This window comes from Prionailurus bengalensis, chromosome D1, assembly GCF_016509475.1.
Source record: "Prionailurus bengalensis isolate Pbe53 chromosome D1, Fcat_Pben_1.1_paternal_pri, whole genome shotgun sequence".
NCBI lineage: Eukaryota > Metazoa > Chordata > Mammalia > Carnivora > Felidae > Prionailurus > Prionailurus bengalensis.
Genome location: NC_057346.1, coordinates 23,373,384 through 23,396,744, shown reverse-complemented (window position 1 = coordinate 23,396,744; position 23,361 = coordinate 23,373,384). Strand labels below are relative to the sequence as shown.

Genomic DNA, 23,361 nt, shown 5'->3' with positions numbered 1-23,361 from the left:
TCCTCGTGTGCTGTTTTGGGTTTACCTTGACCCTCGTAGTAACCCAGGGAGGAAGGATTATTATTCCCGTCACTCAGATGAGGGGAAAGAGGCCCAAAGTCACTCAGTGAGCAAGTGGCAAAAGGAGAACTCAGGCCAGGCTCCTTGGGAATCTGCTCCCTCCCTTTGGAGACCCGAGGACACATCCCTTCCAACGGCCTGGGAGGGACCCCGGTGAACCAGCCCATCACTGACGGGCAGGCCGGATGTGTTCACGGCAATAAGCGTTAGCTCATCTACTACACTTTCTGATTTTAAAGGCACTTTGACAAACTTTCTTATATCTGACCCCTCCCCTTGCCCCAGTGGCCCTAACAGAAAGTGCTATTACTCCCTTTTTACGTCAAGGGACTAATTCCGGTCTCCTGACCCTGGATTTCACACTCTTCTGCTCCTCCAAAGCAGCTAAGCGGCTCCCTGCACACCCTCCCTTCACTGCGCCTACAATTCCACCATTGCACCCACTCTGGGGACCAAGGCTTGGTCTGCAGAAGGCTCTGGTTACAGGTGTTCTGCGCTGGGGAACCGGAGAGGAGCTTCCATTAACGCTCACCAACCCTTAGCAGGGGCATGGGAAACTGGACCAGGCCCAGCTACTTCCCAGGGGTTAGAAAGAAGCTGGGCAGGGCTGGAACAGAGGATAACCTGAGGGCCCGGGGGAGCGGAGAATACAGGGAGAGGCCTGGCTTCCTCTACCTTGTACTCCTTATCTCAGAGCCCCTTGGAGGACCCTGGGAGGGCTCTGGGACCTGGGCTCTGGGACCCTGTGCACAGGGTAACTCAACTCCAGGGCACAGAACTGAAGCATGGAGGAGGTGGGCAATTGCCCAGAAGGCAGACACATAAAGATCCTAATGCCCAGGATTTCTGGGGCAGGAGGAAGTCCCCTCTGCCTGTGCACTGGGGCTGGGGTAGGGGGAGGGGTGGAGAGGACTTCCCAGAACCAGGACAAAGGGCAGGAGATGGGAGAGCCCTGGAGGCAAATCGTGGCAGAAATAGGGCTGTTGCTGCCAGTGGGTGGGCCCAAGGGAGGCCAGGCTGGAGGACAGGCGTCTCTTACTTCCGGTGTCCCTCTCTGGGACCCCTCTCCTCAAGCTCCCAACCCATCAAGAGCCCTGTCTCCCCCTTCCTCCCTTCACAGTTGGGCCCAGGATGACCACGGAGCCCCAATCGCTGCTCGTGGATCTGGGCTCTGATGCTGTCTTCAGCTGTGCCTGGACAGGCAACCCATCCTTGACCATCGTCTGGATGAAGCGGGGCTCTGGTGTGGTAAGTCCTCAACTCAGACCCCACAGGGCCTTTGACCATGGGAACTGCCTTCTGGGGCCCCTCACACTCTTAGATTGGGGGCATCAGCTTCCAGAGTGAGCTGAAGGGAGAAGAGCCCCAGAAAGAGGAGAGGGATGGGGCACCTGGGTGGATCAGTCGGTTGAGCGTCCGACTTTGGCTCAGGTCATGATCCCACGGCTTGTGAGTTCGGGGCCCTGCATCCGTCTTTGTGCGGACAGCTCAGAGCCTGGAGCCTGCTTCGGATTCTGTGCCTCCCTCTCTCTCTGCCCCTCCCCCACTTACGCTCTGTCTCTTTCTGCCTCTCAAAAATAAAGAAAAATAATTTAAAAAAAAAGAGGAGAGGGACCCCAGTACCCACATGAACCCCTTTAACCCTAAACACATTGAACCATTACAATTTTGCCCTATCACAAACTCTACTAAAAAAAAAAAGAAAAGAAAAAGCAAGTGGGGGCGCCTGGGTGGCTTAGTCAATTGAGCATCTGACTCTTGATTTTGGCTCAAGTCGTGATCTCACGGTTCATGAGTTCAAGCCCCGAATCAGGCTCCGCACTGATGGTGTCCAGCCTGCCTGGGATTCTCTCTCTCTGTCCCCCTCTCTCTGCCCCTCCCCCCACAAATAAATAAATAAACTTAAAAAAAAAAAAAGCTGGCGGCCACCAATAATGCTGGGAGTAAAAGTCTCTAGAAAGGCTTTTCAACTTCCCCCAAATAGTTAAGTAATCCTTCAGCTTTTGAGTTAAATGCTGCTTTCTTCTTGTGTTCCTCTTTTAAAATATATGTGTTCTTTAGTGTGTGTATGTTTATCAGACGTCCCTCCCCTCAGGAGGACCAGCGAGAGCCTTGGGGAGGGAAGTAAAGGGAGAGGCAGATAGAAACCGACCTCTGTGCAGCCTAGTACGTGCCGGCACTGCACCACCCCATGAGCACGACTGCCCCCCACTGCAGAAATAAGGAAAGCTCAGCAGAGCAGATATGCAACTCCTGAAAGCCACCCAGGTGGTCACTGCCAAGGTCAAGATTCGAACTCAGAGCTAGCTAATGCCAAAGTCTTTGGGTCACCCCAAATTCTATCTCAAAAGGATACTGAAAATGCCTCAGAAAAGACAGGTGCAGGCACCCCCAAACAAGTTCAGTGGGACCAGCCCAGTACCGGCTGGTGGGGAGCCCTGCCTGTGTGAGAAAGCCTCAGGACCCCAGCCAGGAGGTGCCCCTCCCCCTTCCACACTCACCCCTCCCCCCATGTGCCTGGCCCTTAGACACTGTGGCATCTGTGCTGTGGACCTCCTCTGGACAGCTCAGTGGCCACCCTGCCTCCTACCCCGCCCCTGGTTCTTACTGAGGTGCTGGAGACCGTTGTCACGTCCAGCAGGCCTGGGACACAGGCCTTCAGGTTCTTCAGGTTCTGGGACACAGAGAGAGTCAGGCTCTGTTTTCTGTATCTGATCCTCCCCCAATTCTCCTAGGTCCTGAGCAATGAAAAGACACTGACCCTCAAAACCGTCCGTCAAGAGGATGCTGGGAAATATGTGTGCAGAGCCGTGGTGCCCCGGGTGGGAGCTGGAGAGCGAGAGGTGACCCTGACAGTCAATGGTAAGACCCTCACTCATGCTGGGGGGAGGTGGGAGGGAGCAGAGAGGGACCCAAGGCATCTTGGTCCCGGGCATTGCCTCAGAGGGGCTGTCGCTGGTTCTGGACCTTGCTCCCACCTCCAACCCTGGATCCATAGCAATTCTGTCCACCTCTTCGAGCCTGTGTCTAAGCCCAGCCCTGAGAGGAGGAAAGACCTGGCTAGATGGGTCACCTTCCTCCTTCTTTGTTACTCCTAAGGGGTCCCAGCCCTAACAGTGGTAGCTAATGAATTTTATCCTGGCCAGGCAGAGAGGGTCAGAGGGTCACTAGACAGTCACTTTAGATCCCGTGTCTACCCTTGACCTTGACCTTGGCCCTGCAGGGCATTTAAGGGAGCATCTCCGTGACTCCTGGTTGGCGCCTTCCCATTGCATTAGAGCTGCTCAAGCAGAGAGACCTGCCACAATTTCCACAAGACCAAGCATTCAGGGGGTCCTCCTGAAGGCACAGAACGTGTCTTATTACACATGATAAAACCAGTACAGCAGGAGAGCGTTTTCATATCTCTCCAAGAACACAGTTCGGGTTACTAGATGACTGTTAAATGACACATTTAGGGGATGGCGCGTCGAACCAGGCTCGGATGGTGGGATGCAGAAGGTCACAGAGAAGTTGGGTCAAACCCAAGAAGTCTGTAGCACCAAGATGGAAATCTGACGTCCCTGTCACGATACGTGCTTGGGCCATGGTGGGGAACCAAAGCTGCCGGTTTGAGAGAGCGAGAAAAGCTAAGACCAAGTCCCTCTGGTGTTTCCAAACTTCCTCTCTCCACCGGGCTTTTGGTTTCCCTTTTCAAGCCCCCTCGCCCCCGTAGTCTGCCTCATGCCTCAGGTCAAAGTCCTGGGGCTCTGAGCCCCAGACCCACACGTACAGGGCCTCTGGGTCCTGTCCCCAGATGGGGGTCCTGAGGAGGGGCTGAGTCATGTTCTAGAAATCTGCCCCGCCGGCTTCATCTTGATCCAGGAAGCTGCCCGCAGGCAGCCTCATCTACTCTCCCCCTTCGCTAGCAAACTGAAACCGGCCTGGTGCCTCCACAGCCATCCCCTTCTGACTTCTTCATTAGCCAGACCCGCTCCATCGATTTCTTTTCCTCTCCTCCTCCCCAAGAGCCAGGGCAGCCCCAGAGGGAGGGTGAATCTGCTCAGACCCCGGGGGCACTCACAGGCCGCCTGTCCTGGGCAGAACCCTGACTCAGGAGTCTTCCTGCCTTCCTCTGTGTCCCCAGGACTCCACCAATAAATTGGCGCTGCAGGGCTAAAAATAACAGCATCTGATCGCGCGCCTCCGTATATCCATGGCAACACAGGCTGCAGCCTTTTCCTGTTGCTCTGGAGTCTAACACTCAGCTCCGGCACCAGGCCCTGGTGAAATCAGCAGCTTCCCCCACTGCCCTGCCCATGACTGCGGCCACCGGGCTGGGGGCCTTCAGACTCCCACGTGGCCTCCAGGGTCCCTACTCCTGAAGCTGTTCAAGGAACATCCTCGTTTCCGGGGAAAACAGTGGCTAAAGGAGGGACTGACATCCCATTGCCACTTTACACATTCAGGCATTTCTTAATAGGGATTCAAAGTGGTTTCCTGGTGAGGGAGGCGAGGGGGACGCACACATTGGAGGGACATTTCTCTTGGAAGGGGCACCCCAGCCTGTGCCCTGGCTCCTACCCAGGGTTTAATCTGCACCTGCCAGGGATCATGTTTACACCCCCTCCTCTGCCTCCAGTCGTGGCACCAGCTCCCCCAGGTCTCCAGGAAGAGAAACGCCCAAGGGATCAGAGTGAAGCAAGGAAGCCGTTCGTTTGTTTCTGCCAAACTAAGGTCATCTTGCCCTGATGCCCGGGGATGGATTAAGTGGCCCAGGGGGAAGAGCCTGCCAGCCGGGCACAGGAGAGGAACTGTCTAGAGAACAGGTGCAGGGATGGCGGAGCCTTTTGGAAAGGGGCCTGCACTGGGCTCAAGAGACAGGACGGTATGAAAGGATCCAAAACGAGATGGGGTTCTCATCACAGCAGATCCCGGCTGGTGGGCGACTGCGTCCCGTTGGTTGCCCTTTGGGGAGCAAACTGGCACATGTCTCAACTGGTTTGGCTCCAACCCGGGATCTATGGGCAAGGGGAGATAAACCACACTCCCGCTGTGCTTTGATTGCCCAACCCCATCTACCTTTGTTCTGATTTCTTTTTTCCTCTAAAAAGCCCTTAAACACACACATTTGCCTGATGGCTTTTAGAATGCCTGAGGACCACCCCTGGAGAACTCCTAGCTCCTGGGAGGTGGAGGGAAACAGTTTTGTGGTATCATTACTTTCAGCTAACAGCGAAACAAAGTGCCCTCCAAGTTCCTAAAACATCCAGCCCTCCTGCCTTTTTGGCCAAGGACTTCTTGGAGCATAAATATCCAGAGAGAAACTAGGCCCACCCACATTCAGAGGCACCCCGGGGTGGAAGCCCTTATCTGGAGGGTCCCAGCTGTTAGCCATCCTGAACTCAGTAGCAGTCACCTGAGTGTCTCCCAGTACCCCCCCCCAAACCCGTTGGCTGAGAGGTACTCATAGAAATGCAAATCTGTTTTAATTAAGGTGGCTAATAAACAGCAATTATGTTTGCGCGATTTTTGTTTTGTTCCCAGCATAAATTTGCCTGTCCTCCAGATCCCTTGTTCCAGCTCTTTTTCCTCGCTTTTCTGCCACCAGAGCTCCAACCTTTGCCCCGGGGATTGGGAAAGGAGCATGAAGGTCTCCATCCCTACACCCCTTGTTCAACCGCCCAGTCCAGCCAGGAAGTTAGCTGAACAAATGGCTGAATTAGCCTCTCCTCCCTCCCCTTCTCCCTGCCGGGTGGGCGTCCTGTAGGAAAGACTTAGGTTAGATAAAAGGCAGAACTGGACGGGAAGCACTCTTAGATTTCAGGTTCCAGGTGGACTGTCTAGGCTGTGGGATGAGGTGGATAAGGCAGGTACTCCTGGAGACATCGACAAACATTACCCTCTCTGTCTCTCTCTCCCTTCCTCCCCCCGCCACACTAGATGGGATGTCAGGATCAGCTTTGGAGCGTGGTCTCACCTGGTGTGTAAGTGGAAGCAGGCAAAGCAATGAACCACGGGCTCTCCTAAGACACCTAAGAGATGAGAGCTGTGAACATGTCCGGCCATTGGTGATCCCCAATGTGATCTCCCCTTGGTAGAGGAACAACATCCCACCATTTATTTCTCTTCCTCCCGGGCTTGCCCAACCTTGCGAGGACTCCTGGTTTGTTAGGCAAGAGCACCCTCTCCTGGCCGTGGGGGAAAATGGCTTGAAAATGGAAACCCCTGGGTAAGGCGGAGGTGACATTAGAGCCAGCATTACTTAGTGGCTTTCCTCCCAGACACTTCCCCTTCTCCCTTCTCAGTTTCCCACCTCCTTCATAAAGCTTTCCCCACCATCCGCCAGGCAGAACTATTCTCTCTCCTCTGAAGTCGGTCAGCACTTCATCCGTACTGCTCCATGGTACAAACACTCACCACCTTTTATTACAGTTATTTATGTCTTCTGGGCATTCTGACTTAGAAGCGTTCACTCGTCATCCCTTGAGAGGTTTATGACTGAACGCCTAATTTATCTTCGAGTCTTCTGCCTTGCACTTTACCTTACACATACAGGCCTTCGGTAAATGTTTGCTGAATACTTGAATTAATGGATCAACTTCTGAACAACCCCAAGAAGGGTCCAGCCAGGGAACCTGCCTTTCCTGAATCCCTGATGTGATGCTGTCTCCCCCACAGGACCCCCCATCATCTCCAGCACCCAGACCCAGCATGCCCTCCACGGGGAGAAGGGTCAGATCAAGTGCTTTATCCGGAGCACGCCGCCCCCCGACCGAATTGTAAGTGCCCTGGGGCCGGGAGGGGAGGGTTTGGGGTTCTGCCAGCACAGCCAGCAACCTGGCAGGTCACCTCAGCCCACAGCTTGTAACCACTGGGCCAGTCAGTGCACAACCTCCAAGCTTCCTGTCCTCTGTGGGGGAAAGTATACCTGCCTTGTGTCTCTTGGAAAGGCATCACGAAGACAAGGTGATCCCAGGGTTCATCTGCAAGTGCATTTAACTCTGCTGTCCAGCTGTGCCCTAACAGTAATGCTTCCAAGCAAAATCTGCATGCTGGGAGCAGAGGGGCAAGCGAGGTTGGCTGAAAGAAATGCCCGGTGAGGGGTGCCTGGGTGGCTCAGTCAGTTGAGCGTCCGACTTCCGCTCAGGTCATGATCTTGAGGTCTGTGAGTTCGAGCCCCACATCGGGCTCTATGCTGACAGCTCAGAGCCTGGAGCTTGCTTTGAATTCTGTGTCTCCCTCTCTCTCTGCCCCTCCCCTGCACATGCTCTGTCTCTGTCAAAAATAAACATTAAAAAAAAAAAAACTTAAAAAAAAAAAGCCAGGTGATTTCTTCCCTTTCCTGGGTTCAAGGCAAACTTTGGCAAAATCTTAAAGAGTATGGTTTATAGTCCGCAGACTCCCTTTCTGCATGCCCTAGAGTCTTTTTATGTTGGCCTCCACTGCCCTAATGCCCACGGAGAGCCCTACCCCACTTATCAAGGTTTCGCCTCTAAAAGTATCTCTAAAAGTATCATTCCATTTCCCCTCCCTTCCTCAAAACTCACGCCACAGCTAAGGCAGCCTGAAGAGTTCACACTTTGGCCCTGCTGGGTGTTTGCGTTTGCAAAAGCAAGGGTCTTCACCCAAGTCCATCGGAAACTGGTGCAAGCCCAGGCACGAAAACAAAGATGAGCATTTTCCAGCATTCCTGGGAGTCAGATACTATTTTTAGTAAATCCCCATTGCCTAGGACAGACATCTATTCTATCAGGACACAGAAGACTGCTCCAGGGTCAGCTCCACAGGGCTGTTCGACCCTCCCACAGTGCGTTGGTGCCAGGGAGGGCGTAGGGGACGCGCACTGAACAACAGGTGCCTGTGACTGCCAGAGGCTGGGCTGCTGAGGCTTTAAAGCTAAAGATGTCATTCTGTAAACTCCGATTATTATCAGAGTATTATTGCTGTTACATACTTTCTCAGGCATTCAATTCACTCACCATCCAAAAATTCACACAAAAATTGCAAGAATTTACCCATAGAAATGATACCTACACCTCCCCTTTCGCTTCACTCTTTAATATTTTAAAATGAGGGGCACCTGGGTGGCTCAGTCAATTAAGCGCGCGACTCTTGGTTTCGACTCTCTGTGAGATCGAGCCCCGCATCAGGCTCTGTGCTGGCAGGGTGAAGCCTGCTTGGGATTCTCTCTCTCTCCCTCTCTGCCCTTCCCCCCATTCTCCCACATGCTCTCTCTCTTTCAAAATAAATAAATAAACGTGTTTAAAATTTTTAAATGATAACTGCAACACATGCCCATTGCAGAATAGTCGACTCACTCTTGATCTCTCTCTTCATAGAGCTCTGACTCTTGGCCAGTGGTTCTCAACTGGGACAATCTTGCTCCCCCACCTCCACCCCGGGGGACATTTACCATTGTCTGAAGACATTTTTGTTTGTCACAATTGGAAGGGGGCCACCAGCATCGAGTGGGTGGAAGCCAGGGATAGTGCCAAACTTCCCTCAGTGTGTGGGACAGCCCCCACAACCACGAATGATCCAGTCCAAAATGTCACCCACCCCAAGCATGAGAAAGCACTGTTGGCTCCCCAGTGCCCTCCAAGCATTTGCCTGCACTGACCACCACCTTCTCACAAGATGAGGCTCAGTCACTCTGGGGCTGGTCTTCTGCCTCTACCTTCCAGGGCAGCACAGGGTCAGGGGTACCCGCACAGGCCAGCCGAGGGAAGGCTCCAATCGCTGTCACAGCGTTCCTTGTTTGCGTGGAAAATGTCCCAGTGCAGACCCACTTAAGGCTTCCCTTAAGACGATGGAAATACCGTCTGGGAGGCAGCATGGTGGCTCTGGTAGGCATCTTCTCCTAACTGAGCAACTTGGACAGGCCTGGTCCTGGAAGGAGAACGTGCTGGAGTCTGGGACGTCGGGGCGCTACACGGTGGAGACGGTCAGCACCGAGGAGGGGGTCATCTCCACCCTGACCATCAGCAACATCGTTCGGGCTGACTTCCAGACCATCTACAACTGCACCGCCTGGAACAGCTTCGGCTCTGACACGGAGATCATCCGGCTCAAGGAACAAGGTAGGAGCCTCCAGGGCCACCAGGGGGTGATGGGACCAGCAGGCCCCCTCCCCACCTAGGGCAGGGCCCCAGGCGAGGTCTTCCGGGGTCCTGAGGGGACAGAGCCCAGCTAAGGCTACAGGCAGATTGAGCCCAAGGACAAGTCACAGCGCTCTTCCTAATGTGCTACACGGCCTTGGTCAGGTCACCGAAGGGGCCCTCTTTGGTCCAGGTCCCCCAAGACAAAGCCATTATCCCACACCAGGAAAGGAGACGGGGAGAAAGCTGCTGAGGATGATGGTTCTTCAGGGCAACGTTTCAGGGATAGGTGACCGACCACAGAGCAAGCCAAATTGACTGCCATGATCAGCCTTCCAGCAGCTTCTAAGGGCCCTGGCTTCTGTGCACTTGGCATCTCCCTAGTGCTCTTAGGGGTGTGTGATCCACTGAGGACTGTCCCTGCGGGGATATACCAGAAGCGATGTGTTGGGGAGCCTGGCCTAGCCTGTTAAGATGACAAGCCAGTCCGGTCACCTGAAAGTCCCCCAAAGTACACATGCTAGGCTGAGGGGCAGCACTGGAGCTGCCCCAGTCCCCGGAACTTGGGGGGTCAGGTTCAGATCACCTGCACTTCCTCCAGGAACATAGGAAACATACACACCACTGTGCTCTGAAGGGCCCCCCCCCCACCCCATCAGAGAGCAGCGCTGGGCAGGAGGGCTCAGACCTGCTGGGTGCGTGAGAGGGAGGAGGAGAAGGGGGAGGAACAAGGCTCACCCCACCGTGGCCCCATGTACAGACTGCCCAGCTCCTGGTCAGGGAGATGCTGAGTACTCCAGTGTCTGCTCTAAGGTCTCATGTGGACCAGAGGGTGGGAGCCTCAGAGGGGCGCGGCAGCACGGTTCCCGGAAGCTCAGCGGACGGCTGGTCCTGGGACGGGCGGCACATCTTGCCCCTTTGCCAGGGGACTCGGTCTGTGGCAGACAGGACGGTCCAGGGTCCTCGGCCCTGGCGGTGTCTGACTCCTCCAAGATGAAGGCTCACCCACAGGCTGTCAGGCCCCGGCAAGAGTTTCTGGGCCCAACAGGTGGTCTCAGCTGGACCCTTTGGACCTCAGCACTACCCTGTGGATCAATGTCTCCCTACACCTCTTCACTAATAGGTGCTGCTTTGCATAATGCTTTGCACATAATTTGCATACTATCATCTACACATCATCCTAAACCCTCCCAGCGCCCCCCCCCTTGCTTGCCCTCCATGTCTTCCCCTCAGTGCCCCCACCTCCATGCCCTCCCCTTAGTGTTCAAACGCCAACCTCTCCAGACACTCCCACCCTCCCAAGCTTAACTTCTCTCTCTGGTCCCTCCCCCGCTCTGGAGTCTCTTCTAAGTCAGTCTGAAAGAACTCCAAGTTCAGTTCAGTTAGCTTGGGTCTGTGGGATGGTCCCGGAACCGTGAGAGAGGAGGGAGCCCCTCATCCCAATCCCCACCAGACGGCCGGCCCCAGTCCCACCCCACCCTGGCCAGCCAGGCCCTGGCTGTGGACGCTTGCTTTATTTCCAAACAGGTTCGGAAATGAAGTCGGGAGCCGGGCTGGAAGCAGGTACGGAAGGAGACATGAGAGCTCCCTGGGCGGGGAGGAAGGGACCTCTGGGCTAGTGGGGGAGGGACCCTAAAAGGGGGAGGGAGGCCTGTGCAGGCCACTAACTTCTCTGCCCTCCCCCCGCTTCCAGGCTTTAGTGCAGCCAGAGCAGGGAGAGGGGTTCCCAGCCAGCTTGGGTCCACGGACTCCAGAGACCTGCCCCCTCTGTCACTGCCACTAGAGCCCAAAGGCTCCTCGCAGCCCAGGACACTGGTTCTTGCTCCTCCCCCTCTGTCCCTCCCATCCCTTCTCTTCTTGGAAGCCCCACTCCTCCCCTCTCGGGTCAGCTCGCCCCCAGGCCTGGCCTCCCTCTGTGTCCAGGCTCTCCCTGACTCTTCCTGCTTCTCAACATCATCACCAGCTTGGCCGTGCTTCCCAGGATGCCAGGGCCTCCCAGCACCTTGGCTGCATAATCCATGCTAATCCATGCTTTCTGCTCAGCTGCCTCTGCCCCCCTTCCCCAACACAGCTCCCCATGGAATTGTCATCGCACCCACCCTGCTGAGGCTGCTGGGCAGTGCCTCCCTCTCTAGGCTCCCAGCAGCAAAGCGGTCATCAGGCTCCCAGGAGTCAGTGGCTCTGTCTTGGGACCCCACAGGAGGACCACTGCCCCGACTGTCCAAGCAGGAACCCAAAAGGAGAATCAGGGCATTGCAAGCCAGACGCCACGGGGCCCGACAAAGACCATAAGGAAGATGTGGGGGGTCCTCTGCCACATGGACCCTGAAGGAGCTAGGCCCTGCCAGTTCCTTCATCAGACTCCTTGTGAGCCCCCCACACCCTCCCCTTTGGGCGGACATGCCCCTTTAAGAGCATCAACCCTGGCACAAGCCAACTCCCAGGCAGCACAGTAGAGCTCCTGCTGTATTCTCCCTGTCACCCCTCAGAGCCACTCCCAGCGCTGGAGGTGGTGCCGCCTTCCTGTCTCCATCTCACCCGTGTCTGTTCACACTCATCTGCAGTCCCTGACACCTTCCTTCATGGCAGAGTCCAGTCCCCCTCCTTGGAAGGAGGAGAGGCTGAGCAGGCCACCCCTCCCTCCAGGCCCTCTCCAGGGGACATCCGAGAAGTAAAACCTGCACAGGTGGCCTAGAGCAGACCTCAGGGAGCCAGGCAAGGAGAAAATACACAAGCGGGTTGCACAGGGAATGCCACCCTGGTGGTCCCCCTGTTCCCAGCAGACTCTCTCTCTCTCTCTCTCTCTCTCTCTCTCTGCCCCTGCCTGCCCACTCAGGAACAGTTCTCCAGATAAGTCGGTGCCTTCCCAGCTGTTAACAAGTTGAGGAAAGGTGGCCTCACAGGATGCCAGAGTCAAAAGTCACCTTAGATACCATTCATTGCCTGGTTCTCTAGTTTTATGGGAGAATATTGAGGTATGGAGAGCTTAAGGAACTTTTCATGGTCATCCTTTGGCTCTGAGCTCGTCTGAGACAAGACTCCAGTTTTTCCAAGGAGACTCACTAGGAATCGAGGAGGAACTAAATCAAACGCAAATTAATAAAAGTCAAAAGTACAGAACCAATGAGCTTTCCTTTCCTAAAAGAATTAAAACCTGGAGATAGAATCATCTTATTTGCCCAGAGCAAGCTCATGGGTCTGAGTTCTACTGAGCTCTGGTCCCCTCTTCCACTTCTGAGTGTTGAGCCCAACCCAAACACTTCCCATTTTTCATCCCTGAGTGTTCTCCACATCCACCTTCTCCTGTCCCCTCCCCTGTCACTCTAACAGTGATCTTGGCCACCAAGAGGCAGGTGATGGGTGCACTACTGTGCATAACCCTGGGGTGGAAGGAGAGTACCAGCATCATCACCAATACTGTCATCCCCAGGCATCTCTCCCCCTGGGGGGAAGACACCCGCCACCGCCCCCCAGCTGCATCCAGAGACCGGAGCTTGAGGGCTTCTTCCTCTCTTCCTTGCTTTAAAGCAAACAACAGCAATGAGAGGCTAACCCCCAGCCCAAGACAAATCCCTAGACGTCCTGCAGTCATCCACACTGACGATGTGGGACAGGTTAGGGGACAGGGAGGCTCTAAAAGGACTTTTCTTCTCATCTAAGGTTCTGACCTGTTACATTTCTTCCCATACAGAAACAGGAGAAAATACTTGAATAGACCTGGAGCCAGGCTCAGTTCCAAGGACTTTACCTGCATTCACTCATCTAATGTTTATTTATTTCTTGAGAGAGAGACAGAGACAGAGCGAGAGTAAGGGAGGGGCAGAGAGAGAGGGAAACACAGAATCCAAAGCAGGCTCCAGGCTCAGCTGTCAGCTCAGAGCCCGATGCAGGGCTCGAACTCGCGGACCACAGGATCATGACCTGAGCTGAAGTTGGCCACTTAACTGACTGAGCCACCCAGGCGCCCCTGCATTCACTCATCTAAACCCCATAACAACCCCCCTGAGTTGGGTACTATAATTATCCCATTTTAGAGAAAAGAGAGGTGAAGTAAGTTTCTCAGAAGAAGTGATGGAGTCTGGGCTGTACCAAGCACGTGAACTTTAGAGGATGCTGTGTGATACAGCAGACAGAGCTAGGTAGGGAGCAAGAGGAAGCCTGGATTTGCCCTGGCTCTACTGTAGCTGTGTGTCCTTGACCAAGTCAAGTGACTTCTCTGGACCTCAGTGTTTCCATCTACAAATGGGAGGCTTGGACTCAGCAGGCTGTAAGGTCTCCCTGCCCCCGCATTTTCTAATTCTATCCCCAGTGGAACTCTTCAGGGCTCCAAATCCCGTGCTCCAGCCCATATGCAGCCACAGAAGGACCAGGGCTATCTGGAACACCCCTCCCCCCATACCTGCCCTTCCCCTTCTGCATCTCTACTGGGCTAGGGAGCTAGACTGCGAAAGAAACTCAGCAGGGAGTGAGGGCTTGCCTAGCTGGAGGCTTCTCTCCCGGAGGGCTGCCTAGATGCCCAGAGCACTGGCCCAAGAGGACTGGGGGGTGGGGAGGTTCTAGGAAAAGGATAGTTTCTCCTTAAAGAGGTGGGAGGGGGGAGATGCGATCCCATGCACACCCCAACCCCCTCCACCCCAGCACCTCAGACTTGGGCCTCTGGCGGCTACTACCCTGATGCCCAGCAGGCCCCTGCAGCCACTGCCCGACAGAGTATTCCTGGTTTAGTACAGAGGGGAGCTAAAGAGTACCCAGCCTTGCTTCTCATCTCCGGGTAGCCCTCCCCGCCCCGCCCCTCCCCGTGTCTGCTTGCCTCCCTCCCCACCCGCCCCTGCTCCTGCCCTCCCCCTATCCTCCCACCCCTCCTCCACCCTGAGTCCCGCTGGAGCTGACCCCTGTTGGACTCGGCCTATGCCCGCCCAGGCCCGCGAGGCACTGCCCAGGAGGGCCTGAGCGCAGTGGTCCAAGACCCTGGCCAAGGCCCCCGCGGGGAGTTGGTTTCCCTGGATTTCCCATCAGCCCTGCCCGCTTCTCTCCCACAGAGTCTGTGCCGATGGCCGTCATCATCGGGGTGGCCGTAGGAGCCGGCGTGGCCTTCCTCGTCCTTATGGCAACCATCGTGGCCTTCTGCTGTGCGCGCTCCCAGAGAAGTACGGGAGGGACCCCCGGGATCTCAGGGAGGGGGACAGAGAAAAAGGCCAGGCTTAGACTGCCCCGGAGAGCAAGTAAGCAGGAGTGCAACGATCAGGGGGCCCTAACGGTGCTGTGAGCTGCTGGGGCAGGGATGGGGTCTTTGTTTGCACCTCTGTACGTGCAGTGCTGTGTGTATTGTCTGGCACATAGTGGGCTCTCAGCTGATGCGGAACTGGACCGAACTGGAACTCTGACAAGGCAGTCAGCCAGCACTTTGGATGGAACGCGTGCGGCTGCATAGGAGGCAGAGAAATCTGGGAGGGCGGGGAGGGGGAGAGGTGGTTTGATCTTTGTCCCCTCCAACTTCTGCTAGTCTAACCAGAAAGGCAGGTCACCTACACATGGGGTTGGGGGGGCGGGTGCGGAGAAGCATTCGAGGAATCCCTTTGTGAAGACTTTTAAAGGTCTGTAGTCACTAGCAATAAAATTCTGGCACGGGTGCACTCTTGAAGAATCACGTGTGCCTGGAGTTTCACCCCGGCCGTAGCTCTGACGTTTCGTGCGACAGACACACGCGTGGAAGCGTCAGACGGGATGGCTGAGTGGAGGAAAACAGTGGAGACATGGTCTTCTAGCCCTACCTTTTTCCGCCATGTGAGCTTGGGCAAGCCACCATTACTCTAGGCCTCAGTTTCCTCGTGTCTAACAGCAAGGGATAGCATGGTGTGACATTTATGGCCTCCCTGGCTCTAACGTTCTATGATTCTAAGGCACAAAATGAATAATCAGAGTAAGCCTACTCCCTCCACCGCTCGGCAGCTCTCATGTACTAGAAGAAAGCTGGATGTCCCCCACGAGGTTTCCTCCACTGCAAATTCCGCAGCCTTGGCCCTCTTGACTTCCCCCAGTGAGGTGGTCCTAGAAGCTCCCTCACCCCCTTCTCAGTGGAAATTACAGGGGAGAATGTTTTAGCAAGAATTTTCTGACAGAGCTCTCCAGAGGATTAATGGGCTGCCCCCTCTAGAAGGCGTTAACACCTCCACTGTGAAAACACTGACACAGGAACTGAACCACCCCATGTGGTCCATGTGATGTTTCCGCTTTGGGCAAGGGGGGTTGGCCCCAGGACCTTGAGGTCCTTTCTACCAGTAAGATTTGTGACTCTCTACATGGAGAGATCAGAGCCTGGTAGAGTAGGCCAGAGAAGACTTCTAGAAGAAGGTGAGAATTGAGAGGGATAAAAAGCACCTAGCTCTGTAAAGCAAATGGATGTGGATGGCATCTGAAGCCAGGACAACAGCAGCGAGAGGCCGAAATGCATGCAGTAGGGCCAACAGAGGAAGAGAGCTGAGGCCCCAACAGCCCACAGCACATCCACACGGGTGTTCTACTTGTGGGGGGGGGGGCGGTGCGGGGAGCCTGAAGCCACTGAGTTCAGGGACTGAAGGGTAAGCCCTGGGGGTGGCGGGGGTGGCAGGGGCTCGACATCTCAGGCCCTAACACCTGAGGATGAGGACTGAACCTGTCATCTGTCCTTGCCTATTTTACGTCCAGATCTCAAAGGGGTTGTGTCGGCCAAGAATGACATCCGAGTGGAGATTGTCCACAAAGAGCCTGCGTCTGGTCGGGAGGCTGAGGAACACCCTACCATCAAGCAGCTGATGGTGAGAACGCCATCTTATCCCCACCCCACCCCGATCTCGATGCCCTGAAGGTCCTGGTTCCAGAGGCTTCTTGGTCGCCTGGATGCTCTCCAGAAGTAGCGCATCAGTCAAGATGTGCCCTCCCCCCCCCCCCCCATAATAGGTCAGACACCTACTCTCAGCCAACAATGAGTTGTCGTCCGTCTATTACATTGCACTTGGTGTTCTGGGAGACTCGAAGATGTAGTCCCAGCTTTCAAAGAACCTATTCGGTAGAGAGACAAGACATATGCATAAATTGCCATAACGTTGTTGTTGCATAATACATAATTCTTTTTTTTAATTTTTTAAATGTTTTTATTTATTTTTGAGACAGAGAGAGACAGAGCATGAGCAGGGGAGGGGCAGAGAGAGTAGGAGACACAGAATCCGAAGCCGACTCCAGGCTCTGAGCTGTTAGTACAGAGTCCGACACGGGGCTCAAACTCACGGACCGTGAGATCATGACCTGAGCCGAAATCAGACACTCAACCAACTGAGCCACCCAGGCGCAGTATAGAATACATATGTATTCTATACATAATTCTATACACGCATGAATATTATAGATATTTGGTACATGCCCTGCCCCTCCCCCACCCCTTCCCCCCAAAAAGTCTGCAAGAAACATAGGTTCCTCTTCGGAAACTAGACTGCTTACCAGAAGCAAACTCATAACTTTTCCAGCAAACCTAAGCCTGCCCCTCCTCTTCCTGATTCCCGTTGATAGACGGTAATCCACCCAGTTATACGAGCAGGAATCTGGAAAGCCATGCTAGAAAACTCTAGTGCATACTATGTCATGGTTAAAATACCTTGGAGTAGCAGCAGCAGGCAAGGGCGTGGAGAGCATGGACTTCTCTGTGCCTCAGTCTCCTCATCTGTGAAGTGGGGATGAAAGTCATAGAGCACAGGGAGGTGGTGACAGCTGAATGGGTAAACGCAGAAAGAGCTTGGAGCCCAAGGAACACAGTTAAGTGCTCAAGAAACGTGAGCCATGGTGTGTGGCTCTGAAATCACCCCTTCCCTTATCTGTCTCCACTAGACGGTGAGCGAGCTGCCTGTTCGTCCCTGTGTCTCAGAGCCTCACAGTTCCTGGTAGATGCTCACCGACATTATTGAATCGAACAGACATTTTCCTCATTGGTCTTTTTCTTTCTAATTCTCATTCTCAGGTCCTTTCAACTGCACCTCAAAAAACTGTCTCAAATATGTGCCCTTGCCTCTATCCCACCATCACTTCCCTACTAGGGCCTCATCGTGGCTCCCTGGACTACAACGGCTTAGTGGTCTCACCACCTTATTTATTTATTTTTTTTACCACCTGATTCAGCCCACCCTCCAGAGTCCACCAAAATGGGTCCTTCTAGAATGCAAATCGGATCCTGTTACTAGCCTGCTTAAAATCCTTCGGTGGCTCCCCGTGTCGACTAGATAAAGTCCGACCACCAAGCATGTCAGCAGGCCCTTCCTTCATCAAGAGGTGGCTGCTGGCCTTTCCAGCCCCATCTTCCTACGAAACGCACCCAGCCCTCCAGACATTCCAAAACGTTGCAGTTCCTGGCCTTTGAGTCTGTTTTTACCTTGGAGGCTTTCCACAGGCTCTTCCCTCTGCCTGTTGGTTTTGTCTGTTGAATTTCACACTCTCCTATGAGAATCAGCTCAAATGTCACCTCCTCCATAATTGTCTGTCCTTGCCCTCCCCCTGCAGGAAGAGCCACGCACTTCCTGCTCTCCCCCCAACACTTTGCCTGCTCCTCTTTTATAGTGCATCGTTCTGCTTACGTGTCAGCCCCCCAGTTTTCTCGGAGTTCCACCAAGGGCACGTTCCCAAGTCTTTGCATGTCTCTTTCCTCCAGGCCTAACACAGTGCCTGACGCCTGACGTCACAAGAGTGGAAACCGGAGCCTAGATCCGGGAAGGGACGGGGGTCTCCGTAGATGGGTTTCATCAAGGCTGGTGTGGAAGGACCCTGGCCTGTCCTCCATCCCAAACAGGGCCTTAAATTCCCTTCACTTCTGGTTGCCTCAGACTGTCTCTAAAAGAGTGCGGGTTGCTGTGCAGTCGCTTAAGAGGGTGTGTGTGGTTGGGTGGGGTGGAGGGGGAGGGACCTGCTGAGGGCTTTGTCCCTAAGCCTCCCGTTGGGGAGACCTTAGTTCCCCGACTCCCTCTACCCCCAGGCCCCTGTATGGCTCTTCTAAGCCTGATGGGGGGGCAGGCTTAGAAGTTGAATCTGGGAGGAAAGAACTCTAATCCAGGCAGAACCAGAGCACTGGCTGGAATGAAACAGTATGGAAGCCCTCTGGTTGATTCATGAGGCTCCAGAAAGAGACCAAGAAAGTGAGTCACAAGGAACAAGAAACGTCCCAGCTCAGAGAGTGGGTGGGAGCCTGTCCTAGATCATGTCACGTGCAGAAGGGATGCCGGGGAGGCATCTGTGTGCCACAAAATAAGCATCACTGTGGTTATTCAGATTCATGTACCCACTGTGTGCCAAGCATGCTTCATTCTCCACCTTCAGTCTGTTATTTTAATTTTCAGTCATTTAGAGCTATGCCATTTCATTCATCCATCCAACAGAAACAGGACATTTGTGACGGCCCTACCATATACTGGGCACTGCGCTAGGCATGACAAATCAAGATGATTGCCTATGATTCCGTTCCAAAAGCACTCTGGTCAATGACCACGATATACAAGGCGCTGTACCGGGTGTGCTGGGGACCCAAAGAGAAGCAGGAAGTGACCCTTGCCCCTAGGTTCTTTGGCCTCTGCTAAGAAGATAACCCTTAGGACATTCAAGTCATTGCTATGAATAACAGGTGTGGCCCCTGTTGCCAGCATCTCACAGGTAGTTATGCATTGTGATTCTTTCCAAAAACCTTCATTAAGCCTTCAGTGCCCAGCAGTCGAGGTCCTATAATTATCTACAGATCCAGCTCCCTGATGCGTACACCTATATCTTCATGCACCTCAATCTGCGTACGCCTGGCCCACAATTCAATACATGCTCCATGGATTGAATGGAATCATCCAAGTGAGATGCTCTAGCCCAAGGAAAGAAAGTGTGGTCTTAGCAAACCTCCCCTCCCCCACTCTGCCCCCACCCCTACCCCTACCCCTCCTGCCTGTCTCTCTCTGTCTCTCAAGACGGGGCTTCGGGAACAATGACAACATCTGGAGTCTCCTCCTGCCTCCTTTACCTGCCTTCCATGGGCCAGGCAGCCAGAGGAGGTGGGGAGGGGGAGGCAGAGATGACCAGCCTCTTTTGCGTTCATTTCTCTATCTTTTCCTTGGGGGAAGCAAACGTTTAGCCCACCTCCAATCCACTGAGCGGCCGTTTCTGGGTTGTAGATGGACCGGGGTGAATTCCAACAAGACTCAGTACTGAAGCAGCTGGAGGTCCTCAAAGAGGAGGAGAAGGAGTTTCAGAACCTGAAGGTAAGAATAGTGGCAGGTTAGAAGTCCCAGCTGTGGAAGCCGGTCTTCGGAGCTCCTCCGATGCCCAAGCCTCAGATCCAAACAATGACAGGAAACCGAGAGAGGCCAGAGGTCACCGTGGGGACAGGTGCCTAAGCCAAGACACTCATCTGCCCAAGGAGGCAAGAGAGTTAACGCTGGGGTCCCACTGTTCTCTCCTACAGCTTCCTCACAAACAAAAAATTTTAAATCCATGCTCTGGACAAAAACAAGAAACAGAGTCTGGTTCTCAAATGGCTTTGCACTGCCCTGACATAGTGACACATAGCCAGGGGAGAGAGCCACGGGTTGCATCCCTTTGGGGTCTAGCCTCCCTGTTGGCCCCTGAACACCTTCCAGCCCCCTCCCCTCGGGCACCAGGCTGCTCCTTCCAGCAACACCCCCCCCCCCATGTCCCCAGCTGTCCCCTTCCTCCTGTGTCTCCTTCAGCCCTTCCTGTGTAAAAGAGGACTGGCTCAGCCCAGAAAGCCCCCCTCACGGCCACTGCCCACCCAGTGACGCCGCTCTCGCTCTGGCCCCCTCCCAGGACCCCACCAACGGCTACTACAGCGTCAACACCTTCAAAGAGCACCACTCGACGCCCACCATCTCGCTAAGCAGCTGCCAGCCGGACCTGCGTCCCGCAGGCAAGCAGCGAGTGCCCACAGGCATGTCCTTCACCAACATCTACAGCACCCTGAGCGGCCAGGGCCGCCTGTACGACTACGGGCAGAGGTTCGTGCTGGGCATGGGCAGCTCGTCCATCGAGCTCTGCGAGCGGGAGTTCCAGAGAGGCTCTCTCAGCGACAGCAGCTCCTTCCTGGACACGCAGTGTGACAGCAGCGTCAGCAGCAGCGGCAAGCAGGACGGCTACGTGCAGTTCGACAAGGCCAGCAAGGCCTCCGCCTCCTCCTCCCACCACTCCCAGTCCTCCTCCCAAAACTCTGACCCCAGCCGACCCCTGCAGCGGAGGATGCAGACTCACGTCTGAGGATCCCAGCCCCGAGGCCGGGAAGGGCGGGGAAGGGGCCGCGCCACCTGCTGGCTCCCCAGAGACTAAGGGGCGGGGGCTGCGCAGAGGACCCCAGAGGCAGCGGCCTCCAGGACAGCCCCCCGCCCCCAGCGCCTCTGCCGCCACCCTCCTCCGAAGCCCTGATCAAGCACAAACTCGGGTCCCCAGCTGCAGCGTGCCAGGGGCGGGGAGGGCGGGGGGGGGGGGGGGGAGGGTTACATGGTCAGAGGAGTACATTATGAGTGCGCTGTGCTCCTTACCGGACACTCTGGTCCCCACCCCTTTCCCGGAGGCCCCTCCCACAGGCTCTAGAGGCAGCTATAACTTTGCTTTAATGAAACTGCCGTCTGCTCTCCGGCCTCCCCTTGAGCTCTATATTGCTGCCCCACAGCCCTACCCCTGTGCCTGTGTTCCTCCACAACCCTGGGGAGAAAGGGGGGTGAAGTGCTTCCCAGCACTCAGCTGCCCCAGAGACCCCAGTGCCCTCAGCTGCTCAGAGCCCAGACTCTGGATGCTGAGAAGTCAGAAAATGGCCCTGGAGCATCTCTCCCACCGCACTGGCCGCCGGCCCACCCCCAATTTGTTCGGTGTTTCGTGTCCATACTCTTGCAGTTCTGTCCTTGGACTTGAGGCCTCTGAACTCTGAGGTGGGACTGGGCCAGTCAGAGACTGGTGTCCTGGGAGGGCGAGGGAGGGGCAAGAGGGAACATGGGAACACTTGGGGAAACTCGCGGGACAAGCCCCTTGCCAGGCTGTGCGATTCAGAGCCTCCCCACCCACCCCTGCTTCGTGTACTGCCCTACAGCACAATCAGAGTTAATATAAGCAGTGTGAGAGCTTCTCTGGCCAGGGTTCTTCAAATAGTCATTGGAGAGAGTGTTTCCTGGGCCTTGAGGGGACCAGAGGTCAAGTCTTTAAAATGGTGAGACTCCCCTTCTCAGCTGATGAATCTCCAGGGGCCTCGATCCACACAAGGAACAATGGTCCTGTCTTTAGTAAGACTCCACGGGCAAGAGAGAGTGTATCTACACATCACCCCACCTACTCACCACCTGAAAAGAAATGTTAGGGCCGTTACTCCAACAAATCCATTCTGTCCTTTTGTTCCTGCAGAGCCACAGGAAGAAGCCAAGAGCTCAGGGTATGCTCTGGGAACGCACGCTTCTTTGCCCTTCTTTGATTCGGTTTTCCCAGATAATGAAAGCAGGTGATGGCTCTGGTTGCACTGGCAATAACACCTACAGCAGGCTCCTCTCCTTGTGGTCGGATTCAAGCCAGAGGGCGTGCAGACACAGGACCCCTGCCATGTTCAGCTCAGAGGCAACGTGGCCATACTGGGCTCTGAAGGGGTCATTCTAGGCCTGTCTCTCAGCAATATTCTGCAAGGGAAGCTGCTTCCGTTAGGGGTTCGGGGCAGGAGGCCCTCTTCAAAGAGTCTATGTCACCAAACACTCTGAGATTCCAATACTGTAAGAATGGCCTTGTTTGAATGGAAGGCTGGAGATTGCGATGGCAGACCAGGTCAGACGGAGAGGTACAGGCAAGTTAGGGTGCTGGTTCAGGAGCAGGATCCAAATGGAACTTCGGAAAACCCAGTGTCCCTACGGGGGGAGGTTCCTCTTAGGTTAGACCCTCTTTCTCCAACCTTCCCCGGTAATCCTTACCCATCATGAGAACCTTCATCTCAAAAGTCTGTGCTTCCTTCCATGCACTGATTCCTTGGATGGCCCCAACCACAGGTTCTCTATATGACTCTCATAGCACCTCCATCCAGAGGAGTGTTCTGCTTCTTCCATATTTCCTATTGCTTCAACATTCTCCAGTTCCCTAGATAAGTTCTTTTGCAGCCCCCAAGCCCAAGAGGGTGGAAACTGAGAAGAAATGTCGGTGTACATCCCAGTCCCCATCCTGCTCCTAGTACCATTCTGGCCGCACACAGAGGCCAGGATGTTGGCCCCCGCGTGTTCGAGGTTAACCTTGACAAGCCTTCTCCTTTCCCGGACATGTTTTGCCCCTGCCAACAAGAAACAAAGATCTGAAACCAGATGCAAAATGTCATGTTATATGAAAAGACGATGACTCAAGATTAGTTAATCCTCCCGGCCTTCCTCAACCTGGGTGGCAAATCTACCTGCTAAACCGCACCACACCCACCCTGCCCCTGACCCCTTGCCCCTGTCACACACCCAGTCCACAGTTCTCAGAATAAGGTGGAGATACCCATTCTGTCCTGGCACCCCAGGTTAGGACAATAACCGGAAGAATAAGTGAGAAACCTATTCTCCCATAGAACAGGAAGAGCTCTCTCCCTCTTGATCATCAGGTACTCCAGGGTAAGAACATGGACAACCATTGGCAAACAGGGAGCACAGGGGCTGCGTGGTCAAGACTCAGCCATGCAGGGCCCAACCCCACAAGCTCCCTCCAGTGCACAAGTACAGCAAAGAATTGCTGAAGGGCTAGGAGGTCACAAGTCAGGCCTTGGTGAAAGAGAAGAACACAGAAGCCTGGAGCTTCTGGAAAGTTGGGGCCTTGAGAAGGAGCCGAGGCTGCACTCCGTACACCCCTCGGTTGTCCCCAGCCCCCTTTACTTCCTGCTGAAGAGTGAGGCTGCAAGAAACTGGTAAAGGGAGGGCTTAAAAAAAAGTTTTCAGGCAGAGGGAAGCCCTGAACTCTCCTGTAGAGGATTTCAAATTAACCGAAATGAGTGCTTTACATTTGTAATCATACTTAACCCTGAGAATTCTACACAGGATCATCATTTTACAGACGGGGGAATGAGGCTTCAAGAAGCCAAAAGATTTGCCCAAGTTCACAGGGCTAACAAGCGGCAAAGGTGACATTTAGACACACATGATTTCCGCTACAAAATGTTTCCATCCGAAACGCAAACTCAAGGCCACTGTCATCCCAGAATATGATGAAAATGGCCGACGCT

At 54.6% G+C, this 23,361-nt stretch overlaps 1 protein-coding gene across 4 annotated transcripts in view; it reads left to right on the top strand.

Annotated features, from left to right (window-relative positions):
* The window catches only part of KIRREL3 (kirre like nephrin family adhesion molecule 3), a 551,587-nt gene extending 530,323 nt beyond the window's left edge, over positions 1-21,264 (top strand). Inside the window, exons 9-17 of one of the 4 annotated variants that reach the window (XM_043579789.1) lie at positions 1,181-1,308; positions 2,796-2,922; positions 6,721-6,821; positions 8,924-9,122; positions 10,668-10,703; positions 14,180-14,362; positions 15,825-15,934; positions 19,307-19,393; positions 19,959-21,264. In XM_043579789.1, the coding sequence (XP_043435724.1) occupies positions 1,181-1,308; positions 2,796-2,922; positions 6,721-6,821; positions 8,924-9,122; positions 10,668-10,703; positions 14,180-14,362; positions 15,825-15,934; positions 19,307-19,393; positions 19,959-20,402 (1,415 nt within the window). In that variant the 3' untranslated portion in view covers positions 20,403-21,264. The remainder of the gene's footprint in view (positions 1-1,180; positions 1,309-2,795; positions 2,923-6,720; positions 6,822-8,923; positions 9,123-10,667; positions 10,704-14,179; positions 14,363-15,824; positions 15,935-19,306; positions 19,394-19,958) is intronic. The other 3 variants (XM_043579791.1, XM_043579790.1, XM_043579792.1) reach the window with 3 other exon arrangements.
* Positions 21,265-23,361: the final 2,097 nt, after the last annotated feature.